The sequence below is a fragment of the Typha angustifolia genome, chromosome 6, assembly GCF_048772165.1.
Source record: "Typha angustifolia cultivar Huaian chromosome 6, ASM4877216v1, whole genome shotgun sequence".
In the NCBI taxonomy this organism is placed as follows: domain Eukaryota; kingdom Viridiplantae; phylum Streptophyta; class Magnoliopsida; order Poales; family Typhaceae; genus Typha; species Typha angustifolia.
The window spans coordinates 7576789-7602310 of NC_133244.1; the positions used below are offsets into that span (position 1 = coordinate 7576789).

The following is a 25522-nucleotide window of genomic DNA, read 5'->3' on the forward strand; positions in this document are numbered from 1 at the left end:
AACCTATTGTTTTTTTTAATGAATTCCCTCCTAATTATTATTTTTGATAACTATATGTTAAAATGTGGTTGTTATATTTACTTGTATCTATCCAAAAAAAATTCTCAAGTGTTTGAGGGAAATATAAATATTCAAATATCATATTTAGAGGGGTATATGCATAGATAACGGAGTTTAGAGGGGGTATACAGCAAAATAAATCATTTGTTGTACACATATTTTTAAAATGGATTAGATTAACTCCGACTTGACTGTTATTCGATCCAACTCAGATCAGATTCAGATAAAAAAAATTTATTCGATTTGGATACGGATTCGAATACAAATAAAATTTTTTAAAAAAATTTAAATATGAGTCGGATATAATTTTCGAATTCGGATACAAATATCGGATATCTGTTTACCCGCATATATTTTTAAATGATTTACAGTTTTTTGTTTATTTATTTAAATAGTAAATATTGATATTATTAGTAATGATGTGTTATATATTATTTGTAGAGATTAATTTTTCTAATTTTATATGTATTTGATATATAAAAAATTTATCTTTTTGTGAAACTCTTAATATTTTTATGTTAATGATGTCTAAATAAAATTTATAATTCGTTTATTATTTGATCAATATTCGTTTAAGATCTGATCTTTTATTTAAAAAAATTATCCGTATTAATTTAATTATGATATTATTTTAAATTTTGTTATCTATCTAATATTCGAATCTAAATTCGTATTTAAAATAAAAATATAAATGAGAATGTAAATTGAGAACTGTTCGATCCGTATCCTGTCCATTTTCATCCCTGTACGCTGCCGTGTATCCACCTCTGCATCAAGTTCCTAATAACTTTTTGTAGAGGATCTGCTACCAAAGACACCGCAAAGTAATAATAATGGGTACAGCTTAGGTCCACATGTAGTACGAAATAATTCATCCAGATGTGGGATGGGATGGGATGGGATGCGATACACGTAGGACATTGAAACCTGTGCGTCGAATTAAATTATCCGTCCAAAGGACTATATCCATATTCTCTGGTAATTCGCAGGTCCAAACGCGAATAGTGCCGCTTCTATCTCGTTTTATTTTTATTCCACCCAACACCGTCATTAATTAATCGTTCGACCTCTCGACCCGTTCCTCCGTTCCATTCCACCTCTCTCCCTTCAAAGCGACGCAAACTCGAAGAGAAGACCAACAGAGCAAAACCCTCCTTTTCCTGCCACTTCTCCGCTGTTTCCTACCAAATTTTCTCGTCTTCCTTGCGAGAAGAATCTCTCGCCCCCCCCCCCCCCCCCCCCCCCCCCCCCCCCCCCCACCCCCATTCGTGAACTCGAGCTGTCTTCCTTTTTGTCCTATTCCAGCGTTACTTCTTATCCGGGTTTTGTTCTTTTGCTTCTTAAGTAGCGATCACGTGGTGTGGGTGAGGGAAAGAGTTGTCACAGCGAGAGGTCGCAGTGGAGAGACTACGACTTGGAATCAATGGTCGGTGGTCGTGGAGAAGGTTCGTCGTCCCAAAACACCTCTTTCTTTCGCAGCCACGCTTAAAGATTTCAAGGTTTGAGTTAAACCAAGTTCGATATTTTGCTCGGGATCTTCGTTTTTGTGCTATTATTAGGAAAAAAGTTGGATTTTCTGACAAACTATAAAAAAATCATTTTTTTCCCCTTTTTTACTACCAAAAGTTTGGCTCTTCTTCGAAGTTTATTTGAGCTCCGTAGTTCTTTTATGTAGCGTTATTGTGTAAGAACGCCATAATGCAGTTGGATTTTTTGAGTTATACCGGAGTTGGGTTTAGTAATTCAACTCCGACAAGTACTATTCTTTTGCAATTAACCATTATTCTTTTAAAAGGAACTTCTCACTAGTCGCGATTTAGTTTCTTTTTTTTCTTATCTGGTTCTGATGGTGTTAGTGGATATAAATCATGCCATTATATAATAACCAGAATTCCTGTTCTTTCTTTTCTTTTGTCCCTTTTCTCTCTGGTTAAAGTGATAGATATCACAAGGTAAGTTATTTTGCTCCCTACTATGACCATTTGAGTCAAGTTGCTATTTTCGAATTGCACACTTAAAGTTGGGTTCTCCAGTATGGCTGATACAGTTTATTATTATTATTGTATTATTTATTTTTATGATCAGTTCTAATTATTAATAGCATTTATCTTCTTCTTTTTTATTTATTTTTCAGGATGTGTTCATTTGAATAGACAAAGAAATGCTTTAGGAATACCAACAGATTCAGCCTATAGCAGTGGCAGCAGAATAGAAGAAAATTCTGTTAGTGCAGTTTACACCATCTGTTAATCTAGTTATCAATTTCAATGTCAAGCTAATTGGATCACCATCTAATGCATAAATATTCTAACAAGCGTTGGAAAATTTTCAGTTCTTTCCATCTATTGGTTGGAAAATTGATTTCTCTTTTGTTTTTGTGTACAGCTTATTTCATATGAAAAATTCTTAACACTCTGTTTTATTTTTAATTTATTTGTAGTTTGTTTTTGACTTCAAAGAAAGCCAGCATAGAATTGCCGGTGGAGATCCAACAAAAATACACATAGGTAAGGAGAGATTGAATGAAATGGAAATCGGGCGGTCCTCACCTAGTGTAATTGCAAAAACACACACTGGGAAAGAGAGGTTGAATGAAATGGAAATCAATCTGTCCTCACCTAGTGTAATTGCAAAACTGATGGGTCTTGAGACATTGCCTCCTGCACGAACATTCCATACTCAAAAGCTGGACACTGGGAATTGTTTCCGGAAAAGATCATCATTTGCAGGGTTTCAAGAGCAGTCCGTAGCTAATAATAAATATTCAATTCAGATGAGAAACAGGGAGCACCCAGAATTCAAAGATGTTTTTGAAGTCATGGAAGCAACAGAAATTTTAGAAGATCACAATCAGCAACTTCTTGAGGGTCTGACAAACTTCAGAAAAATTGGTCCACGTACAACCTTCATGTCAGAGAAGCTGATGAATGCTAAATCTGCCCCAAGTGATGAATTTTTCCATGTCTCTGAAGAACTTTATGATGACTTGGATAGCTCAGATATCGACGATAACCATTTTCTTGAAATACTTCAACAACCCAATTCCTTGTTTAGAAAACATCTACATGATCTGAAGTGCTCTCCACCTTCTCTGCCTCCCAGCCACATCATGATCTTGAAATCAGCAAACTATTCCAAGTTTGAGAAATCAAAAGTATGTGCATCAAGTGGCAGTCCTGAAAGAAATAATCAAATGCCAAAAGATGTCAAAAGTGCTTTCAGAAAAAGCAATCCTAGTATATTTTGTCATTCTCTTAAAGAAAATAGTGGTAGAATATTGAATTCAGAAAATTTGGGTAAAAAGAACACTTCTCAGCACAGTCATATTGTTGTTTTAGAGCCTACTTTTGGAAAAGCAGATATCCTGGGAAAAACTGATTTTTTATCCAGAAAACCCAATAACTTTCAGTCTCTTTACAGAAGAAACCAAGAAAATGGACAGCCTGAGTCTCCAGAATTCTATGTAGAAGGGAGGGATTGGCAGAACTTTTTGGAAGTTAGAAGTCATAAAAGGCAATGCTCAAGAGAAATTACTAAAGAGTTTGCAAAAGAAATGAGATACTCTGCAAGTGAGAGATCTAGAAAGCTTCACTATTTGGGAATCAATGAGTGGATAAAACACAAAAGGCCATCTATTTCACTTGACATGCACAATTCTGCTACATCTTGTAGGTCCTCTAAGTGTTATGGTGACTGGGATGACAGCTATAGGTCCTCAACTTATCCATCTAAAACATCTGCTAGTAAGGGGTCTAGAGAACGACTGTCAGGGCAATGGCAGTCAGCACAGCAGTTTAAGACAGGATTAGTTGGTAAAGGACCAAGAGCTCTGTCCAAAATGTTTGCTTTCTCTAATGCAGAAAACCAAAGGAGAACTTTAGATTTGCAAGTTTTGCAAGAAAATTTGGGTGGAGTGGATGTCTCTGCAAGACAGGGTTATCCTTCAGGTACTAGTCATAGGTATGGCTGGAAATATGGACATCCAAAAAGTTCATCAATACCTACATCTCTTCCAGTTTCATCAGTAGTATATGGTCAAAATCCATGCAATAGGTGCACATTTGGTGTAGATGGTGAATTTTGTATGTTTAAAGATGAAATGAATTTAAAATTTAGAAGTTCTTTGTGTGAGAAGCTCAGTCATAAAGGAATGTTGCCAAGAAAAAGCTGTAATTGTGATAGAAGGGAATTTCAACCTTATATTGGCAGGGATGAAAAGAAGTTCATTGAAGTTGATATTTGTATGAACCAAGAGAATTCTAGAAATAGAGGCCTTGAGGCATGTGCTGGTGAACCAAACCGTAACCTCCCTGATTTCTCCAGCAGTAATGTTGGAATTGATGCGGGGAAAACCAGAATACTACTTACAACTGAAGAAAGGCCTTTCCGGAAGCCCAACACCAAAGCAGTTCTGACCAAAGATGCAAAATTTTCTAGAAATGACCAGGTCTGTCATCAAAGCTATTTATAATCTTTGGCTGTTAATCTCAACATTAGAAAACCTAGCTCCTGCTAGCAGAACATCAGGAAAAGAAGGAAATTAAAGCTAAGCTTAGCTTACAATTTGTGTTATTGTGTATCTCATTGGATTTTGTTCTTGCATTTTGGCTTTACATTGTTCTACATGCACATAGAAATTGTGTTTGAGTTTTGTTGTTATCAACAAAAGAATTATATGCCTTAGTATGATGGGAAAATGTGTTCTTCGATATCCTCCATCCGGTCCATCCGGCATTCAAGTATGGGTTTAAGACATTAATTCAGATAAAATAAACTCGAAGAAGGCCCTAAAAGCTTCAAAACTCAAGTTAATTTAGTTTTATATTCTTGTTTTCATGCATTTTCTCTCCTAGAATATATGTTGAACTGTCATTACTTGATTTGTTATTTAGTATATAACCTTGATGCTGAGTCATCTATTATATTTTTTTAATAATTCAATTAGATATTAAAGCTGGATTCGGTGGTCAACACTGTAATACCCATAAATTTTCCATTATCATAGGATCTTTTCATCTGCATCTTTTTTTTGTTCCTTTTTTACCTAATTACCATTTATTTCAACCTTGTTCTTGCTTGTCATATGAGTGGTGTCTTCATATTGTGTGAGTAATGCAGTTTCTACTGTCCTTTTTTTTTGGAATTTTGCTAGTAATATAGGATTATTTCATGATAGAGTAGGAGAAATGAACTTGAATTTCACTTGCAGTAGGTCAAAGTCAAATTTGTTTTGTGATAGTTCCTGTCTGCAAGCTAATCTATTCCTAATAACATTGATTGTCCAACATCAGGAGGATTACTTTCCTATTCATTCTGATGGAACAGAATCAGCATCTCTATTGCGCTCAAAAGTGTCTCAGCAACTTTTAGAGCCTCCTTTGGAAGAAGAAAAGTCAAATTCTGGTTATTTCAAGAGAATGTGTGGAGATCTTCAGGGTAAGTGAAAATAGCTGAGATATTTCCGTCATATATCTGGTGGTTCAATTTACATGTCCAACCTTTACCTGATAAAACTTTCATACTTCTACTATAGAACTCCAAATGCAACTTGATCTTCTCAAGTTTGACTCTGATACCGAGGAGCCAGAAGGAGAAAATTTCTCTCTTCCACTAACAGGGGATATATTAGAAGCATTTAGGGATGGAGATGACCGGGACTTCTCATACTTACTTGACATTCTTATTGATTTGGGTGTTCATAGTACAAAGCAGGATAGGCTCTACAATTACCCTGGAAATTGTTCAATGACCTCGAGCATGTTTGAAAAGCTAGAAAAGAAGTACAGTCGCCTTGAGGCATGGTCTAGATCTGAGAGGATGCTGCTATTTGATCTTATAAACTCCATCCTCTCAGAGGTCGTAGCCCTTTGCATGTGCCTAAACCCATGTATGAAGTTCAACAGATATATTGCACCTTTGTGGGGCCATGAGGGGCTTGTTGAGAAGGTGTGGCAAATGTTGGTTAGACAGCGGAAAGAACTCACTGGAGGCAATCCTGAGAGCAAGGTACTGGATCCAAAGTGGTTAGATTTAGGAGATGAAGTTAATACAATGGGAAGTGAGATAGAAATTATGCTAAACAACGAACTCTTGGAAGAACTTCTTCTAGAGATTTATTAGGCTAAACCTTCTGCAAGGGAAGTTCTTGTGAGTATATCTGATTGAATGCTTGATCATCTCAGATGAAAATTATCTACCTCGGGAACACGGAATTGGTTTTATCGGCACCGTGTTTCTACCTGCATCCAATTTCAGAAGGTAATTATCTTCTGCTCACTGGCTTTGGGCTCCACTCATAGATTTGAAGATGCATCTTTTCTTCTACAATAGCAGAGCTGTATATAATATCTGCAACAAAGCAGTGTTGCATTAAGACAGCCTTAAATTTAGTGCTTTGGCTGATAGCTGCTTGTTGATCTCTTCTGCTATCTTATAACCCAAGTTTCCAGATGAAACATTGCATGAGTTTAATGTATGTTGTACGAGATAAACTAGGCCAAAGTATATAGTAAAAGTGTGCTTCTGATCTACAAATATCTGGTGGATTTTGATATGTAAACTGTAGATGATGGAGGGATGGTGATATGCACACTCATCCACTACCTCTATTGCCAGTTTTATTATTGTAAATGTGATGTTTAGTCATTCTTGTAAAAGACAGTGCTCAACATTACATTATAACAATTGCTAGTTGTTACTTATCACTAATGCTTATAGCTGTGAAATCTTATAACTGAACATTTTATCTTCAAAATATTTCTGTTAGGAACTGTTAGATTAAACCTAACATAGAAGGTATTTTTGATCATTTTTTGAGAAAATTTCTGAAAATGCAGTGCTCATGAAAAGAAAAGAAGAAACAAATTAAAACCACAATAAATCAATACTGTAGCGTTTGGAATGTAAGTTTTCTTGTATAATATTAAGATGCTCATCTTATTTTTTTTTTCAACCACTAGATTAATGATTAGAAAAATTCCTCCTGGTTCATTTGCACTATTATCAGAGCAGAGCATGCTCAAACTCTTGAACTATATGTTGGATTTTCTCTCACGTTTCTCATGAACTCACGTGAATTGGGCCATTAATTAAACGATTAATTGACGGAAAAAGGTAGATTTGCCAGCTTGGGTCATGAGAAGTGGGCCTCCACTAACTACAATTAGCACTAATCAAACAAGATTAAAGGCAGTCCCAAATTGCAGTAGTTGTGTACTTGGATCCCAATATGCTCCTCAATCTATATACATAAAGAGACCTTCTTGGGACCAGGGAATGTTTATGTTTAGATTAATTAAAGGATTAGTAACAACTAACAAGGAAGAATTGTTTTCTCCTCTGGATTATAAGATGATGGTAGATGAGTAATACAAGACATACTGCATAAATTAAGCACTCGTCTCCCCATAGGATGACTTGAATTAGTAAGAGACAGGATTAGGGCTAACAACTGTTATCAAGAATAAGACAAATAGCTTTTAAAGTCTAATATAGATTAATTGGATAATGCAAGATTTACTATTTACACCCCCACATTTTTAATATTGACTATCAGAGGAACTGACCCCTTGTAAGAGACCATCGAGGGTATTGTCTGAAGGATAAATTTATTAGTGACAAAATGAGAATGCATTCTGAATAAAATAAAGAAAAATTTATCAAAGAGGTCCTCCATTTTGCCCTTATTCACAGTCTACATATACATGAGTCAAATTAATTATATACAAAAAATAACCTTGAAACCTTAATTAAGCATATTTTTGAGACATTAAAAGTAAAATATTTACCTAATATTGTGAAGTGTGAATGATAATAGAAGAAAATCATAGAAAATAAAAGCATAGGACAGAAAGTGCGAATATGAAAAAGGTAGGGTGTGAATCGCAAATTAGTCGAAAAACTCTCCTATATATCATATATACGAGAGAAAGAGAGAGACTACTAACTAATCCTACCTTTCACGATACCGTATATCTCCATGGCTCCTCTCTTCAAGGAGCTGAAAGGAGTAAACTTCTCCTGTGCGTCGCCGGCATCCGCTGCAATATGCACGAGCATAGATCGACGATCGATGGTCCGGCCCCGCACCGGAAGAGCCCCCATTCGCCACGCGTCCCAAGCGACAGTCCCCCCAAGGAGATCAAGAACCATCTCCATCGGCAACAGTGCGTCCCACAACTCGCAGAGCAGCAGGAAGAGCTTGGAGTACAAAGCACTCGATCTACTGGGCGACGATGCCTTCTTTGACGATGTCTACCCGAAGAAAGGAGACGACCCAATTGCTCCAAAGCTATCCATTTCTAGTAGACCACAAGAACAGGTTAAGAACAAGCAAGATCACGCATGGTTATGTGTTTGTCTGAGATCTACGGAGGATAATTTACTTTCCTGCATCTGTTTGCTTGCAGGTTGTGGTGTTGAGGGTCTCTTTGCATTGCAAAGGTTGCGAAGGGAAAGTTCGGAAGCACATCTCCAAGATGGAAGGTGACTGCTTTTGCTCTGTAACCAGTTAGATCTAATACTTTTAAGTAATGTATATCATATCTTTAATACACCTCATTATATACGCCTACATAGATCACACTCGGACAACTACAATATCAGATAACCAATTGATTTAATGGTTGGATTTGATGTCTTTAGGACAAAAGATTTTAAGCAGTTCATGACGGGAGTGGGACAATTTTGTTTGTGAGTGCAGGGGTGAGATCCTTCACGATAGAGTCTGAGACGAAGAAGGTGACAGTGGTCGGAGACGTGACGCCCTCGGAAGTGCTCAATAGCGTATCTAAAGTGAAGAATGCCCAGTTCTGGCCTTAAACTCAACTTCAATTTGTTGAACTTTTATTTGGGGATAGTTCTTAGTTTTTTTTTTTCGCGTGCCCTTTTGTTTGATGTCTTGTTGGTAGTGGATGGTTGCTAATTCTGGGAATAGTTTTAATGTGATATGTGAGTCTCTGATCTCAGCATTGAACGCTCTGGCCAAGCAGCAACAGAGCAACTGCGGTACATGTCATTTTTCTTCTTTTATTATTGATCACGAGCACCTGGTCCATACCCTACATAAAGAGCTAGTCCTTTCGATGATATAATATGTGTATTATATATATATATATATAGAGTATAACTAACGAAACTCTTTTTGGATGAAACAGCCAGAATGAATCTAAGCTACATGCAAATCGCGTCTGGTTGAAAAATCCATCAAATAACAAGCTTAATGTCTATGGAAAGAATCCAATTTGTAACCTATATCAGAGTTCTAAAATCTAATCATTGATTAAAGTTGTGGTTAGATACGTGATGTTTTTCACTCTATAAAGTTATGGAACAGTGTAAAAGTGGCAATCGGGTAATGATATAAATTATTTGAGTTATAAATTTGTATGTTGTTATAAGAGGTACTGCATCATAAATACGAATACTATTCGTTTAATAATTAAATTAGATGGGTCAATATATTTATAACTCGAATCTAATTATGTTAAATTTAAATCTATTTAAATCCTTCAATAAACAGACAGGTGTATTTACCGGCAAAGAAAAGAGGACGAGTACCAACACTCCAGTCCATTGCAGCTCTGACTAAACCTTCAACCTCGTGGAGGAACTTTATGACCCAGAAGTGAGGACTGTGGCATTGACCAATTACTCCGGAAGATAAATAAGTTAATAGAAGAAAGAAGATTTCATCTTATATTTCTAGGTTTTACTACGTCGATTGAAGCAAATTGATCAAGACCATTGAATGCACAGTAATAATTCATTAAATTAGTTGTTAACTGTTGATCCAAAATAGTCTTTAATGCTTCTCTTCAGCTGTTCTTAGCCATCAATAATAATTCCTTCATCATATAGATGCCACGATAGACTAAAATTATATCCTGTAATACTTTTTGGGAAGTCAAATATTTGAAGATAACAAAAATATACTAAAAACAGAAGTTCATTAATTTCTGACAAATATTTTGGTACAACAAACAAAATTCAGTATTGTCACCCCTCCAAATTTTTACTATGAAAAGAGCTAAATAGACCCCCCTATACTTTCGGCTGCCACTGAAGTAACTCTAAAATTTAACAGGCTGATGAACTAAACTTGATTACTGATCACTCAACAAGACATGGATGGATTTTTAATCAATGGAACAACATTTAATGCGTACATTACATACAAAGTAAGGATCCTTGGCTTATGATTGCTCGCTCAACACACGCTGGCGGAAATCGGTAACCATTAATGGCAGCCCTTCCCTCAGAGAGATCTTTGGTTCCCAATTCAACAACTCCTTAGCCTTGGTTATATCCGGTTTTCTCATGTGAGGATCATCAGCAGTGTTGGCTTTAAATTCAATGGTCGCAGTCGGATCTATTGTTTCCTTCACAACCTGCAAAGAATTGAAACATTTTGTCATTTGAAAAGAATAAGATAATATAACGTAATGCTGATGTGATAATAACTCTGTGATTTTATTGTGTACTAACCTGAGCAAGTTCCAACATGGTGAATTCTCCTGGATTTCCCAAGTTAAAGGGTCCAATATGGTCACCTTCCATAAGGGCTACCAGGCCGTCAACCTAGCAAGTTTGCATGGAATAATAAGATATTAAACATAAATTCATTTTGTTACCACTGATGGATGGGATCTCAAGAAGATTTCCTATAAATGCAAATATCTACATTTTGAGTTTTAAAGAAGTAAAAAAGGGATGAGCTTTTTTATGTGTTGGGAAGTGACCAAATTTGACAGTTAAAAGTCATGCAATTCAAGCCTGCAGCACGCGGGCTACCATCTATTGACTGAAAAGCACATAACCAGGGTATTGGGTAGAATAAGGCATGAAGCATGAGCATATACAAATGAACGCCAAACAATTTTATATAATATATAGCCTCCAAGAGCTGTTGGGCTATTTGAATCCTAAAAATACTTAAACCAAGATAAGGATTTCCATCTAAATTGAAACTGCCAGATCTGACCATAGAGTAAGTTTTGATTATCTAAAACACATTACAAAATATTGAAATGCAACAAAGGAGGGAAAATGTTAACTTGTTTCTTAAATACCAATCAGCAGGATATGAATGAAATATTACCAAATCAGAAACATATTGGAAACTTCGAGTCTGCTTTCCATCACCATAAACTGTCATTGGTTGTCTTCTAAGGGCCTGCATAGAATAATCATCAAGATTATAGCATGCACCTTTCATACTTCTTACCACTCATATAATGGAATTTATACAATCTCAAAAGTATGACAAACCTGTGCGACAAAATTGCTAACAACGCGGCCATCATCTATGCACATGCGAGGGCCATATGTATTGAAAATGCGTGCAATTCGCACCTGCAAACATAATTCATAATTAAGCAGAAGCAAACACTGTGCACAAGCATTCTATTGCTTTACTCTCATGGTAGGAAAATACTGATGGGCCACAGAGGACAATTCACCAAGCACTCAAAGATTCATCATGACTACTGTTTGGAAGCCCTATGGAAAATAGTCAAAATACTAAAAGGACTATCGACGTCTCACCTAATCTGGGATTTTCAGATGTCTTTTGCAGATCAAAGGTAAACCTTTAGCACTAATGCATAACACCTATATGACATTAATGAACTCCAGATTTTATTCTGACAGCACCACAAATTGCAACAACTACTAGTGTATATCAGCCTTCGATGTATCTTTCTTTAACAGTACAAATTGGAAAAGTAAGTATTAGATATTGAGTAATTGCAGTTATATACCAAATTACAGTAAACTTGCTAGCTGGGAAACGAAATAAATCCAGAACCTCCTCCCAATAGCAAGTAACTGACTAAGGGTGTTCCGGAAAGAACGACTGGGGAAATAATTGATGACAGATAAGAAAATCAAAATTTATACACTGAAGGCCCAAATATTATTGCAGTAAAAAGAATATCAAAAAAGTTCGCTCATGATTTGTCCCATGTACACCATGACAATATGCTGCTAGCCAAGCTTCGACCTCTATAAAATGAAACTTTCATTAGAGATATCTAAATAAGATTACCTCAACATCAGCACCTCGATGGTAATCCATAGTTAAAGTCTCAGCCGTTCTTTTGCCTTCATCATAACAGCTCCTAACACCTGCGAATGACCAGGAATTAATCTCGCACAAGATTCGATGCAATCAAAGAGGGGAGAAAAAAAAACAACCTACAAAAGAACAACCAAGCAAGTATTCTCGCTTACCTATAGGATTGACGTTTCCCCAGTAAGTCTCCTTCTGCGGGTGCTCAAGCGGATCACCATAAACCTCACTAGTACTCGTTAATAGGAACCGAGCACCAATCCTCTTAGCCAATCCCAACATATTCAGGGTTCCCATCACATTTGTCTTGTACTAAATCGTTAAGATATTAAACCCGTTTCTTAGAATTGCCAGAACAAATGCAAATTGAAAGTATATATCATTCATTCAAAAAGAAAAAGGCATGGATTTGGAGATCATGAAGTATCTAATCAAACAAAGTTCCAAGATCTGCCACATTTTACCTAATTCTGTCATAATCCGATCGAATCAATCAAGCAAACCCATAATTCAGACGAATTAAGCAAAGAAAGCATTGCCAAGCATAAGAAATCCGCCAGATCTAACGGAAAGAAGGAACAAAACAACGCCAAAAAGGATATGATGGTCTTGATAGGATTGTATTTGTAATGCACCGGCGACGCCGGACAAGCGAGATGATAGATCTGGTCAACTTCCAACAAGATCGGCTCAACCACATCGTGCCGGATCAACTCGAACCTAGGGTTCCTGAAATGCTGCACGACGTTATCCTTCCTCCCAGTGAAGAAGTTATCGATCACGATCACGTTATCCCCTCTCGCGAGCAGCTTATCCACGAGGTGGCTCCCCACGAATCCGGCCCCTCCGGTTACCACGATCCGGAGCGGCCGCCTTGAAAGCCCAGCCGGAAGCCTTCCGCCGCCGCCGGAGATGGCGGGGCGGCGGAAGACGGGTAGGTTATGGTGGTGGTCAGAGGCGTGGGAGGAGGATGAGAGGTAGGGGTGGAGGAGGAAGAAGGAGGAGGCGAGGAGAGCGCCAAGGAGGACGAAGAGGAGGCGCTGCTCACGGAGTAGGTAGGAGGCGGCAGAGCGAGGAAGAGAGGTGGGGCGTGGCTTCGAGGTCTTGGAGGAATGGGTTGGGATCTGGGATGGGGACTGGGCCGAAGGTTTGTGCAATTGCTTCATGTCGATGGGGCGGGGGTGAGGAGGAAGGAGACGGGCCGGATAAAGTTATTGCAGGCGGGAATAGGAATAGAGATCTGGATCTCGGAGTTTGGAGTGGTTGGGGTCTTCTACGCGGGTAGAAGGAGAGGGGCGAGGTTTGATGAAGTAATGCTTTCGCCTTTCACTGATGGTGAGTGGCGTGGAAATGGCGCTTAACACCAACTATTCTATTTTATTTAATGCAAGTTGTTTATCTTAGTCTTCTTCTTACTTGGGGTTTCCTACAAAATGCCATCTCCTTTTTTTATATTTTCAAATCACCCCTTCCTTTTCATGGGTGGGTATATTGTAAAAAATCACCTCTACAGTCTATGTCTTTCACCAGGTTTATTTGTAAGATTACGCTTAGGATATTCCTTATAATATCAGTCCACTTATAAATCTTAAAAAGAGAGATGCTTTTTGCAATAAGGTTAAAGTATAGGCAGCTATTTGCATATCTGCCTTTTGACTTTGCATAGTTGTCTCGCCTTTCGTTGTCGATCGATTGATAAAAATTTGGAACAAGACAAAGAGTAAGGCACAGGAAGTAAAGAATTAGAACAAATAACTTGTCTGATAATTAATTTTCTTTTATTAAATTCTCATAAGCAAGCTAAAAAGTACTAGCTTTCCTTAATATATAGCGATTAACAAAAATCCTCTAAACTAAATACCTATGGTGGCCTTCGTTTTGATATAACTCAGTACAGTTAGCCACGACGGAAGTCAGTAGTACTATATGCTATGTTGACGGCTAATCGTTAGACATAGTTACAGTAGTATCATTTGCCATGGCTCTACAGTCTATAGCTTATTTCTTGCATTGAAGCTTTCTTCCCGTGGAATGCTATTATTTCCCTTGGATCATTGCTAAACTTATGCCCCCTCTCTGATCTCCGACGAGAGGAGGCTACTCTCTCGTTGATCCATTCGAAGATATCGGAGAAAACTAGGTCGATGTTCTCCGGTGTCTCCCCGTAGGTCAGTGCATGCCACATCCCTGGATAAAACTTGAAAGTCTTATCCTTACTCACTGCAGTCTCGTATAACAATTTGCTGACAGAAGGATCTGTGATAGTGTCTTTTCCTCCATGAACAATTATGAATGGCAAAGACACCTGATCATATAATATTACGTATATCTTATCAGAATTCAGAATAGTATTAATGCTAGCTAGTTGAATTCTTTGACAGTATTACCTTGTCAAGGTTCTTCTCAATGTCTAAACTAGCCATCAGAAGCTCAGTGCCAGTCTTTAGGTGAGTCTTTCCTTTGTAGCAGAAAGGATTGTGACGTACCTGGCAATGTAAAAAAAACAACACAAACACAATTGTAAAGCTGAGAAATGAAGTATATGACAGTAGAATTTTAATGACTTCTATGTGCTTCTTTTTTTTCTGGTTTAATTGCCTTCTGGCGCCATTCGGGATTTCTAATGCCGCTTTCGATAAGATCCTGCATCCGACATATCTTCAATGTAGGGAGTATTGTACTGAGTTTTGTCAAGATTTTGATGAGCACTGGATGTGGTTTCAATTCTTCAGCAATCTGACAACAATGGCAGAGTTATAAGAAGTAATTAATTAACTACTAGTTATAACAACTTCAGCTATATCTCCATTTATCGAACCTTGCACATCGGTGCAACTAGAATCGCTCCATTCCAATAATTAGGTTTCTGGCGGTCTAAGAGGAGGGAAATAGTTCCTCCCATGGATTCACCAAGTAGGAATCTCAGCCTCCCTTTGTTCTCTTGTTTTTCTGAACCAGTATATATTACCATGACAAGAAGAATGAAATTAAATTGTATCATGTCAAAAGAAATTTTAAAAAAATAATTAAGACAAGTATATATAAGAAATTCTCACCGCAAATGCTCGTAAAATGATCGGAGCAATCGTTCACGAGCTCGTCGAAGCTTGCAATGTAACCTTGCAATCCAGAAGACTTTCCATGGCCTTCATAGTCTATTCCATGGACAAAATAACCAGCACTTGCAAGCCTCATTGCAGTGCCTGTATGATAAAAGTGAGTCATTTTAGCTTGATATGCATTTCTTTTTCTAATAAAAGTTAGATGGATTTTGAATTATTGTCACCTCTCATTGAAATGCTGCACTCCATGGCATATCCTATGATCACAACAATTGAAACGAATGAAGAATCTAATAAAAGGACATAAAATTTACTCTAATATCTCAACAAAAAGAACAAAAATTATACCATGGCATAGAAAGACAAGAGCTTTTGGCTCTCGAGTCTCTGAAAACCATCTACATGTGAAGATATAATTCCCTCGTAAATTCAATATGAACTCCTGATATGAAAATAAATAAATAAATACTCAACTCGATGTCGATTTTAAATTAATTCTAACACCAAAACGAATTGGGAAAAAGAAGAAGAAAAAAAAAAATCCAATTCCAAACCTCTTCATATTTGATGTACTCCATGTCCATTACACGGCGGATTAAGGATTAGGAAGGAATTGAGTGCTTCATATAAGATAATATCCTCTAATCCCAGATGAAGTGATGGTTGCAATCGTTAAGGGAGTCAAAGATTTGACACTCTAAAGTGTTATCTAGCCATTCAATTTGGGTGATGGTTGTTTTTACTTTTTTTGGAGCTTACCAATTTAATTGATTCAAGAAGACGTAGCCAAATTTGGATGCCGATTTGTTGATAATAACTAAGTAGGGTGTTAATTACTACCGGCCTGTAAATTACGATTTATTAATATATTATTGGATAATTTTATTTTTAACATAGAAAGAATTACATGATTTTTTTTTAATCGTTCAGACTTAATTTTCAGTTTTCATTACAAATGAGGTATCTTTTTGTTTCAAGTTTATTCTTACATTATTTAGTGTCTCATTATGCTTCTTCTAATTCATGACCTTCCTCCTCCCCACCAAAACTCCAAATGGATGTTCTTTTCTATTTTAACTTATAGTTGTAAATAAATCATATCCTGAGATAAGTTTAACTTAATAAATATGGGATAAAAAGTAGGATATTTTATTGATAAAGTTTCATTTATCTTATAGAACTCAATATTAGGATATGGAGTTCTATTTATGAATAATGATAAGAGGTGGGGAGGGAGAGATATAAGAAAGAAGAAACAGAAAATGACTATATTAGTAAGATATTAGTTACTATCTCTAAAATTTTAAATAAAGTAGCATTTCTCTTTCATTTTTTATACTCCTTTTTCAAACCGGATTTAGTAGTTGGCTTATAAATTTTGTAAATTAATTAAGAATTACAATTAAAAAAAAGGATAATTTTTTTAGCTATTTTAATTTGGGATAATTTTTATGTACACTTAAGAAACTATGTTAAATACATGAATGTGTTCATAACTAGATAGTGTATCTTATTTGTGTTACCTTATTTGAAATATATATTAAATTTTTATTAGAAGAAATTAAGCAATTCGAATTAAGTATGCCAACTATATAAGTTTATATTAAATGAAAGCTTTTTTAAACAAAGCTTTGAGTTAGAATATATTATACCCCTAATAAGTATAGCATCTTATCAATTTAGCCATTAAAATAAAATAATATTATAAAATTATCCAACTACCCCTAAACTAACTTATAGATTATTATTAAACCTAACGAGGACCTCTTCCCTTCCAACCTCGGCAACTTGACGGAGCTCCGTTACCTCTCATTTCTTACGAACCGAAATCCTGGTCGTCGCTCTCGAAAGCTTATCCCATCCGGAAGAGCTTGAGCTTCGAGGCGATAACTTCTCCGGCAAGATTCCGAGCGAGATAAGCTCTCTTCCTTGTCTCCGAGTTCTTCATCTCGCATATAACTCTCTTTCTCTGGTTCGGATACCGGTGAATCTGACCGGGTTCTCGTCGGTGGAATCTGAGGACTTGTCCTTCATTCAACCAGCTCTCGAAAGTAATCAGCATTAGTTCCACCTAAAAATACGGTCTATTGCTGAATGATAATGGATTCACGCGATCACTTTTGAGTGGCTTCTTTGTCTTTGGATCGTATCAGGGTGGAAGAGGTTTTGCTGTTAATTTGAGTGATAATCATGTATCAAGAAGTATCGACGTAAAAGAAGGGAGGAGGGTAAGAACGAAAATAAACAGTACTGGTCATTTTGGTCAATTTGTTTTACACGTAATCTGACACGAATGCCAAGTTAAAATATCCAATAAACAGAGGATAGACCAATGGAAGAGTGATAGTAAAGTAAATTGAAAGTTTAGGGAGGAGACCTTGTAAAAAAGAAGAAATTATAAAGTGCAGAGAGTAATAAGAGAAAATAAATATAAATAAGTATTTGGTTTTGAGAACAATTAAGCCTAAAATTCTTCAAACATGTCTTAAAAGGGAAAGCATTCTCTAATTCGAGCTGAATAATGTCCACCATCCAAGAATGCAAGAAGCATGGAATTTAAGAGATATATTGACAAAAATTCAAGTATTTTAGCTTTGAAAGAGTATAAATGCAGAGACCAAATCTAAATAGATATGCACTCAAATAAGCAATTCCAGTTATACTTGTCTAAATAAAAGAGAAACAGAAGAAATCCTTTAAAAAATTCTCCATCCTTGACGAAGTCTTAACTCAGAGGGCGGCCACTGACTACAGCCCACGATGTCAATGTTATCAATAGCACGTTGATAACTACTACTGACTACAGCCCACGATGATGCTAATGTTATCAATAGCACGTCGACAACTACGGAGTTATCTGTCACCAACTTAATCCATCCAAGATACCCTTCGGACCTTGCCGCCAATATCATAAGCAACTCCTCGTGATGCATTGAATGGATACCCGAATATGCTAAAATCTAAATCACAGCTGCTCAAGTAAACCGTCGTAATTAATAATGCGGATAACGCGGTTCACCAATAAACAAATCTCTGATAAGCTATCGGTCTTGCTTATTTTATCCGACTAGTGGAGTTTTTGGAAGTACTTATCCACGTATCACGTATCCTATGACCAAAATCTAATAAGTAACGTGATATTAGGGATAAGTAATTTGGAGACGTACGGCCTCCTGACGCCGAAACACGTCAGGACTGCCTACTTTCGTTGACTTTTTAGTACCTCATCTGGAGACTTCTTATGGGCGAGTTTAAAACTAAGCCTTTTTAAAATCCATTTATCATATGCCGATCTTTCTGGAAGAAGAGTAGATCTTGTCTTCTTCTGGCAAAATATTTCTACCCCTCATGTCATGCAAGGGACTAAGGGAGCCGGCCACGCTTTACCTGCGTTTTTATTTGAGCAAAAGGTACAACAGAGATTTTTTTATCTTTTACTTTTTTAAAATATAGATCGGGATAGTCAACCAAACAAGCACATGGTGGTGTTGGATGGGAAATTAATTTTTGAAATCTGGATCTGTAAACTATATATATTTTTCCCTAACCTTAAACAATGTAGTAGATTAATGGGAAAGATGCGATACGCAACTCACCTGTGACCGTCTATAAGTTTGTACGTTGTAACCCAATTTTGAAACCCGGCCGAAGTCGCTTTCACGCACTCTTCCTGTGGTTAGAAATAGCATCACCTTGCATCACCTTGCTCACCACCCCCCCCACTTTCTCTGCACCTTCCTGCTCCTCCCTCCTTCCTCTCAAGTATTTATAGTGCAGGGTAGCCATTAGAAGAACACTACGTACCTCTCTTATCTCTCTCGTGCTCTCTCTTCTTGGAAGCGTACGAAGATGTCATTAAAGGGACTGCGAAGGAGCCTCTTCTCCTTCCCTCACCACCATCACAGCCGTCCAACGTCGTCTCTATCGCGAAACACCTTCGCCTTCGCCTTAATGGAGGACTCCATCTCCTCTGCCGCCTCCATCGTCACCAAATGGAGCACTGACTCCTCTGACTCCTCCTCCTCCCTCTTCCTTGACTTCCCCGACGAGTCCGCCCACTTCCTCGCCGCCGTCTCCGACCTCCACCGCGCCATGCTCTCCTTCGTCTCCGACTCCACCATCGCCAACTCCGACCCCTCCTCTCGCTCCGCGGCCCTCGTCCGCGCGCAATCGCTCCTCCAGTCCGCCGTGCGCCGCCTCGAGCTCGAGCTCCACCACCTACTCTCCTCCCTCCCCGATCTCGACCTCCCGGAATCGGGCGACCAGACCCTCGATAGCCTCGCCGCCGTTGCCGCCGCCATGCTTACCGCAGGCTACGGCAAGGAGTGCATCAAGGTGTACAAAGCCCTCCGCCGCCAAGCCGTCAATCGCGCTCTGGTCAACCTCGGGTTCGAGAAGCTCACCCCGTCCCAGATCCAGAAGCTGGATCCGGATCAACTCGACCTGAAGATCCGCTCATGGCTAGCCGTCGCGCCGGCGGCGATCAGATCCGTCTTCTCCGGCGAGAGATCCCTATGCGATCACGTATTCGCCGGAAATGACTCTATCCGCCTCTCCCTATTCGCCGACATCGCCCGTGACGCCGCCGCCCAACTCCTCACCTTCCCTGAGTTCGCCGCGCGCGGGAAGCGCCCGCCAGACAGGCTCTTCCGGATCCTCGACCTCTACGACGCGGTCGCAGATCTCTTCCCCGAGATCGAATCCGTATTTGAACCCGAATCCACCGCCGCCGTCAGATCCCAGACCGTCGCCTCCCTCTTCAAGCTCGCCGAGGCGGCGCGGTCCACCCTCGCCGACTTCGAGGCGGCGATCCAAAAAGACTCCTCCAAGTCTCTGGTTCCCGGAGGCGGAGTCCACCCGTTAAGCGGCTACGTGATGAATTACCTCGTCTTGCTCGCCGATTACGAGGACGCCCTCCCCGACATCTTCGCCGATTCCCCCTTCCAGATCTCTTCCTCTGTCCCCGATTCCGTTCTCAACGCGGCGTTCTATTCCGCCCCGTCCTCGCTCTCCTCTGACGATGAGGATAACACTCCTCGAGGATCCACGCTATCCGCGCGGATAGCGTGGCTTATCCTCGTCCTCCTCTGCAAGCTGGACGCCAAAGCGGAGATATACCGCGAGGTAGGTCTATCGTATCTATTCCTCGCGAATAACCTCCAGTACTTGGTGAATAAGGTGAAGAGTAGCCGGCTGAGGGAGATACTAGGAGAGGAGTGGGTGGAATCCCACCAGAGGAAGGCGCGGCACTACGCCGAGAGCTACGAGAGGGTGGTGTGGGTACCGGTGGCAGTGGAGATACCGGCGGCGGAGGCGGTGACGACGGTGGCGGAGGCGAGGGAGAGGATGAGGGCGTTCACGGCCGCGATGGAGGCGGCAGTGGTGGAGCAGGAGGGCTGGGTGGTGGCGGACGCTACGATGAGGCAGGACGTGAGGAGTGCGGTGGCGGATATGGTGGTACCGGCGTACCGGGCTTTCTACGGGCGGTGCGCGGAGGTGCTGAGGGCGGAGGAGGAGGAGGAGGAGAAGCCGGTGGTTAGGTTCGCTCCAGAGGACGTGGCGGACCGGATAGCCGAGCTGTTTCTGGATGGTTCCGAATCCGGGTCCGGGTCTAGTTCGGGTTCCGGGTCAAGTAGATCCGGGTCGGGCTCTCTTTCGGGTAAATTATCGATCCGCTCTGGATAAAAAATAAAGAAAAAAAATATATTTATTGTAAAATAGTCGGAAAATTACAAAGAGAAAAATAATGTACAGTGCCACGCACTTTGAGTTCATTATGTGTATGGCCCCAAACGTTCTCTCAACTTGTTACGTTAGTTTTAATATAACAAAATTTCTCAAGGATTAAATTAAAAATAAAAAACCTTCAAGTAGTAGACACATTGATTATATAGTACGTAAACTCATACTAACCACAAAATAGATCTCGCCATAAAAACTTGAATACATGGATGAATTTTAGTCATAGAAAAATATCACAACTCCTGATTTTAGTTGCTTCCCTGAATAAATAAAATAAAAAAAATGTTCTTAACCTTCACTATCTCTTTAAAAAAGAAATATTAGTGGTGATAGTCGCTCGCTTGCTTCACCAATTAATCAATCTTAAAATAAGTATCGTTTTAAAATATAAACACCTTTTTAAAAATAAATAAATAAAATTATTTATTATAAAAATTAAAAGAAAAAATTGCTGAAGAAGAAGGAAGGGAGAGAGATGAAGTCTTTGTCGGTGTCTCTGTCTCTGTCTCTGTCTTGCCGATCCACACACAGCATGTGAATGGACAGAGGCCAGAGCGTCTCATTTTGTTTCTGGACTCTTCTTTCTTCTTTGCAATTAAGGACTGCAAGATTTCTGTGGGAGTCAAAAGGGAAGAAAGAAAACTTGTTTTGCAAATAGTCAATTTAATCCTCCAAATTATACAAGTTTCAGCAACACCTTTTGACTTCTGTGCACACTGCACGAGGATGCAATGAAAATTAGATGAAATCTAGATAGCAGGTTACTATTATTTGAGTATTGCCATAGTGCTGCTGCGTACCAAATAAGTCAAAGTGTTGAATATAGTGCTAAGAGTAGATGGATAAGAACTGCACGGAATTTATCACAAATATAGGGATACTGTATTTTTATTAGCCAAATATCTAACGGCCGTAATAACTAGTTTTGAAATATGCTAATTTCAAAACTATATTACATGAAAAATGAGGCATATTAGTTAAGAAGATTTTATTACGTGTGTCTATCTTTAGAATTACGTCCGTTAAGATTTTTCTCTTAGATGTGAATGTGATAGATGATTATACCTTAATTGTAAGAGATATTATTTAATACTAGACAATTTAAATTTGATTCTTTGGAGATAGACTTAAATTTATATATGGGTCTCTATTTCTTTCGGTTATAAATTTAATTTAAATTAATTTAAAACTAACGAGATATATATATAAATAATAAAAAATAATTAAAAGGATAATATTTAATTAAATTCTCATCAAGCTAATTTTAAAAAGATATCGATACCCTTATTTTGATATATATGTTACTTTCAATTAAGGATATATATATATATATCTTTTTCTTAATAAAATATTAAAATAATATAATTATAAAAAAAATAATGTGCAAGGTATAATTATCTATTAAATGGTAACATCTTTTAAATTTTTTATACTCTTGAGAAATTTAACCGTTGGATCTTCATCAAACCGATTGATATACAATTAATTTTACGGTACCAAATAAGCACTCTTATTATTATTATTCACGTTCTATTCCATTTGGCACTTTGTATTTTCTTTTATCTTTTTTAAATTTGGTGCAACTAAAATTCCTGGCTATAGATGCAAATAATCTTAACACTCATTCTTAAGTAAGTTTTTCTAAAGTTAGGACAAGAATAAAGTGAAGGTGACCTTAAAGTTGGTTCTGATACATTGAATTCAAAATATAGAGATTAAATAATAAATATTGATGACATCTGAATACTAATAAAGTCAAAACTTAAGGTATTCTTAATAAATTTCCTAATAACAGATAATGACACACCAAACATTATACACCATTCTTAACTCCTGATAGTAACCGTGTATAGGAGGAATCCTTATGCTAAAAGAAGATACAAAGTCATCTTTATACATACAGAGCATCTAGCATATCATGTAGACAATTCTTCTCTAATAAGATAAATATGTATCAACTATTCATATTGGCCTGCTATTTAAAATAAGTATTCATGTCGCACGGTTTTTTTAGTATATATATATATATAATTATCACTAATTTTTCTAAAATATCATAATTACCACTATATTCTTTAAAATATTAGGATTGCCACTATATATAAATGACTAAAATATTTTTTTTAAAGTTTAGAACGTAAAATATTTAATCAACAACTTTGATCCCGCAAAAAATATACATATATTTTTCAGTTTTACTATAGTATTTGATACAATTTTTGATAGTTTTTAAACCATTTTAAATAATTTATATAAGGGTAACATAGTTTTTTTTTTTTTTGGAATCTAAGTTGTGTTTTAATAATGATTAGTTAGATTTAACTAAATGATTTCAATGAAGAATATGATATTTTGAAAGTTTTTAATGATAATTATGTCAAAATCCCTTCTTGTATTGAACATTTGCCGAACCACCAATTAAAAGTCTTCTAGTGTTTACAAGCTTTCAGACAGAAGACCAAACTTATCTGTCTGTGGCACCACACAAACATCACCTGTGTAGCAATCTAAGAAGAGATTGTAACTTGTTTTATATCATTCCACATTGTGTTCATACAATTGATGACAAAGCTGTGATGAAACAAGGTCGTATCATCTTCATATGGAATTCACACAGATCGTATTGTCCGCATTGCTAAAACTCTCAGATGGTCTCGGTGTCGACTGCCATCCTGTGCAGACCTGCAGAACCTCCATGAGATCAACTGATGCAGGTTCTACTGAACAAGATTCATAGTATTCTTGGACATTGAAGACTGACTGCACTTCTGCAGTTGCCTGCAAGCAGGGCTTGGCACCATTGAGAAAGAGATCTCCTTCAGACCTTATCCATCCACAAGAGCATTCTTCTTTGTCTTCTGCCTGCATCAAAGAATCCTGTCAGTTTAAATGTTCGAAGAGATTTTAATGATCTCCTACTATGTCAATTAATCGATCAATAGAGAATCTGGGATAGCATTTTCACATCAGTACTGCCTGAGTTTTATAGAGCTTAATCATCTATCAGTTTAGAAATATAAACAAGATACATAGATGATAGATGTAACCTGCCTTATGATACTACTATATGTTAAATATAAGAATATTTGTGAATTGATGTGCGATAGAGAGAGACAAAGAGGAAGAAGAAAAACCTTCTCTGCTAAATACTTGAAAACCATCTTCTTCTCTCCTGCTTCATAAATATTGCACTGAGACACAAGCTGCAGTAGATAAAGTAAAGAATATGAGAAAATTGAGTCTAGAAATCTATGACCAATTGTTCCAAGTACTTCAAATTTGCATACCTGTGATTCTACGCAAGCACAAACAGCATATATACCCCAATTTCTTGTATAATTGTTATAGAGGTGCACTTTGCCGAATCTAACTCGAGGATGCCTTTGCCGCGTTCCGTCAAAAAAGCAGTGATGAATCGTCACCCGAATGCACCTATCGTTAATGTGGCGGCTACTTGCTCCGATCAGTATCGTTTTGTCATGCATTGAGAAGTGGCATCTGTTCACGAAAATTCAAAATTCTTGGACAAGTTCCATAGCATTGAGTAAATATCTCAACATGTTTGAAGTCAGCTGCTTAATCTATCAACCAATTGTAAACAAGAAATCAGAATGACTTCCATCATACCTTGAAACAGTTATGTCAGTACTTCCACAAGTGATATCAATTAGCCCATCATCGAAACCGCCCAAGCTACAGCGGTCTATCCAAATATGTCTTGAATTGGGCTTTATCTGAATTGCATCAACATCATGCCCTCTGCCTCCTTCAAGTTCCAGATTGCAGATTATTACTTGCTCGCACTCTCTCAGCTGTAAGCCCTTCCCTGCTAACTTAACCTTCTGCCCACGGCCATCAATAGTCTTATAGGATGATACTCTCAAGCCTGAAGAGAGATGAATGGTTCCTGAAACTTCGAAAACTATCCATAGGGGTTCACTTCTACGACATCCCTCGCGGAGGGAGCCACATCCATCATCTACACATAGAAATCAGCTAGATATTAACAATTGCTTGATAAGAAAGTCTCGAAACATAAGCAATCTAAGTAGAACAAACTGAAATTACTTTGAGTAGCGCAATTTCGACATTATCAGACACTTAAGTAGGAACTCATCAGGCAATGGAACTACTTAAGCTCATGCAAGGATCAATTGTACTCAAACTAATCTATCTTAAGCAATTCATATCCAATTAGCCCATATTTGCCAATCTTTTCTCTCTTACCACGCAGCAAGAATAAAACGGCGACGACCCAATATGAAGCAAACGATTAAATGAAACCGTAATCGAAATACTAGACACTCGGTAGAACCCATACCTGCCAAGGTGGTGACGTGGTACACAGCTCCATGGAGTCCTCCAATGGCGTGGCGGCCAAAGCCCTCGGCTTGGCCTGCGAGGCCACGTAGGCTCGCGTCCACGTCGGGGTACGGCAATGACAACATTCTCCTTCTTCGTTGGAGGAAGAGAGAGAGAGTGTGTGACAGAAGAAGAGGATTCGGTGGGAGAGCATTTAAAAGGGAAACTGATGCCGTTTCCGGAGGGTAGCCGTTAAGGCTCGCCAAACTTAGGATAACGGATCGAA

The 25522-nt window shown here is 38.0% G+C and overlaps 6 protein-coding genes across 9 annotated transcripts; 3 read left to right on the forward strand and 3 right to left on the reverse strand.

Annotated features, from left to right (window-relative positions):
* The first annotated feature begins 1136 nt into the window (after positions 1-1136).
* LOC140760830 (uncharacterized) lies at positions 1137-6764 on the forward strand. Of its 4 annotated transcripts, none has more exons than XM_073097860.1 (5): positions 1294-1559; positions 2195-2283; positions 2501-4507; positions 5352-5496; positions 5594-6764. In XM_073097860.1, the coding sequence occupies exons 3-5, from the start codon at positions 2588-2590 to the stop codon at positions 6178-6180; spliced, it is 2652 nt and encodes an 883-aa protein (XP_072953961.1). In that variant the 5' UTR covers positions 1294-1559; positions 2195-2283; positions 2501-2587; the 3' UTR covers positions 6181-6764. The 4 variants fall into 4 exon arrangements, with proteins under 4 accessions (XP_072953963.1, XP_072953961.1, XP_072953960.1 ...); XM_073097859.1 differs by having other exon boundaries at positions 1294-1505; XM_073097862.1 differs by lacking the exon at positions 2195-2283 and having other exon boundaries at positions 1137-1559.
* A 1228-nt stretch (positions 6765-7992) lies between these two features.
* Positions 7993-9130, forward strand: LOC140761545 (uncharacterized). Its single transcript, XM_073098911.1, has 3 exons — positions 7993-8380; positions 8469-8544; positions 8762-9130. The coding sequence occupies exons 1-3, from the start codon at positions 8039-8041 to the stop codon at positions 8878-8880; spliced, it is 537 nt and encodes a 178-aa protein (XP_072955012.1). The 5' UTR covers positions 7993-8038; the 3' UTR covers positions 8881-9130.
* Positions 9131-9990: 860 nt separating this feature from the next.
* LOC140760832 (UDP-glucuronic acid decarboxylase 1-like) lies at positions 9991-13483 on the reverse strand. The gene is made up of 7 exons (XM_073097863.1): positions 12732-13483; positions 12292-12438; positions 12107-12186; positions 11329-11412; positions 11159-11233; positions 10546-10638; positions 9991-10448 (listed from the first exon to the last, which is right to left on the reverse strand). Exons 1-7 carry the CDS (start codon positions 13294-13296, stop codon positions 10254-10256), a joined length of 1239 nt encoding a protein of 412 aa, XP_072953964.1. The 5' UTR covers positions 13297-13483; the 3' UTR covers positions 9991-10253.
* Positions 13484-14114: 631 nt separating this feature from the next.
* LOC140761285 (caffeoylshikimate esterase-like) lies at positions 14115-15770 on the reverse strand. Its single transcript, XM_073098555.1, has 8 exons — positions 15747-15770; positions 15541-15634; positions 15417-15449; positions 15187-15333; positions 14949-15079; positions 14729-14866; positions 14518-14616; positions 14115-14435 (listed from the first exon to the last, which is right to left on the reverse strand). Exons 1-8 carry the CDS (start codon positions 15768-15770, stop codon positions 14115-14117), a joined length of 987 nt encoding a protein of 328 aa, XP_072954656.1.
* A 3101-nt stretch (positions 15771-18871) lies between these two features.
* LOC140761619 (exocyst complex component EXO70H1-like) lies at positions 18872-20966 on the forward strand. The gene has a single exon (XM_073099039.1). The coding sequence runs from the start codon at positions 19042-19044 to the stop codon at positions 20875-20877; it is 1836 nt and encodes a 611-aa protein (XP_072955140.1). The 5' UTR covers positions 18872-19041; the 3' UTR covers positions 20878-20966.
* A 2546-nt stretch (positions 20967-23512) lies between these two features.
* LOC140761584 (putative pectate lyase 21) lies at positions 23513-25388 on the reverse strand. Its single transcript, XM_073098980.1, has 5 exons — positions 25256-25388; positions 24562-24913; positions 24222-24432; positions 24069-24137; positions 23513-23796 (listed from the first exon to the last, which is right to left on the reverse strand). The coding sequence occupies exons 1-5, from the start codon at positions 25380-25382 to the stop codon at positions 23533-23535; spliced, it is 1023 nt and encodes a 340-aa protein (XP_072955081.1). The 5' UTR covers positions 25383-25388; the 3' UTR covers positions 23513-23532.
* Positions 25389-25522: the final 134 nt, after the last annotated feature.

Bases quoted from the DNA above. Each gene is read 5' to 3' on its own strand.
- LOC140761285 (XM_073098555.1), bottom strand. From the start codon at position 15,770: ATGGAGTACATCAAATATGAAGAG. The intron at 14,617-14,728 runs GCAATTAAACCA...TTACATTGCCAG, and splicing joins ATCCCGAATGGCGCCAGAAG to GTACGTCACAATCCTTTCTG. The intron at 14,436-14,517 runs GTAATACTGTCA...TTATATGATCAG, and splicing joins TTGAGAAGAACCTTGACAAG to GTGTCTTTGCCATTCATAAT.
- LOC140761619 (XM_073099039.1), top strand. From the start codon at position 19,042: ATGTCATTAAAGGGACTGCGAAGGAGCCTCTTCTCCTTCCCTCACCAC.
- LOC140760832 (XM_073097863.1), bottom strand. From the start codon at position 13,296: ATGAAGCAATTGCACAAACCTTCGGCCCAGTCCCCATCCCAGATCCCA. The intron at 12,439-12,731 runs TATCCTTTTTGG...CGATTTAGTACA, and splicing joins CAATCCTATCAAGACCATCA to AGACAAATGTGATGGGAACC. The intron at 12,187-12,291 runs GTAAGCGAGAAT...GGTCATTCGCAG, and splicing joins GGGAAACGTCAATCCTATAG to GTGTTAGGAGCTGTTATGAT.
- LOC140760830 (XM_073097859.1), top strand. From the start codon at position 1,484: ATGGTCGGTGGTCGTGGAGAAG. The intron at 4,508-5,351 runs GTCTGTCATCAA...GTCCAACATCAG, and splicing joins AATTTTCTAGAAATGACCAG to GAGGATTACTTTCCTATTCA. The intron at 5,497-5,593 runs GTAAGTGAAAAT...CTTCTACTATAG, and splicing joins AATGTGTGGAGATCTTCAGG to AACTCCAAATGCAACTTGAT.
- LOC140761545 (XM_073098911.1), top strand. From the start codon at position 8,039: ATGGCTCCTCTCTTCAAGGAGCTGAAAGGAGTAAACTTCTCCTGTGCG. The intron at 8,381-8,468 runs GTTAAGAACAAG...GTTTGCTTGCAG, and splicing joins CTAGTAGACCACAAGAACAG to GTTGTGGTGTTGAGGGTCTC. The intron at 8,545-8,761 runs GTGACTGCTTTT...TTGTGAGTGCAG, and splicing joins GCACATCTCCAAGATGGAAG to GGGTGAGATCCTTCACGATA.
- LOC140761584 (XM_073098980.1), bottom strand. From the start codon at position 25,382: ATGTTGTCATTGCCGTACCCCGACGTGGACGCGAGCCTACGTGGCCTC. The intron at 24,433-24,561 runs GTATGATGGAAG...TTTCGTGAACAG, and splicing joins ACTGACATAACTGTTTCAAG to ATGCCACTTCTCAATGCATG. The intron at 23,797-24,068 runs GTTTTTCTTCTT...TCTTTGATGCAG, and splicing joins TCAAGTATTTAGCAGAGAAG to GCAGAAGACAAAGAAGAATG.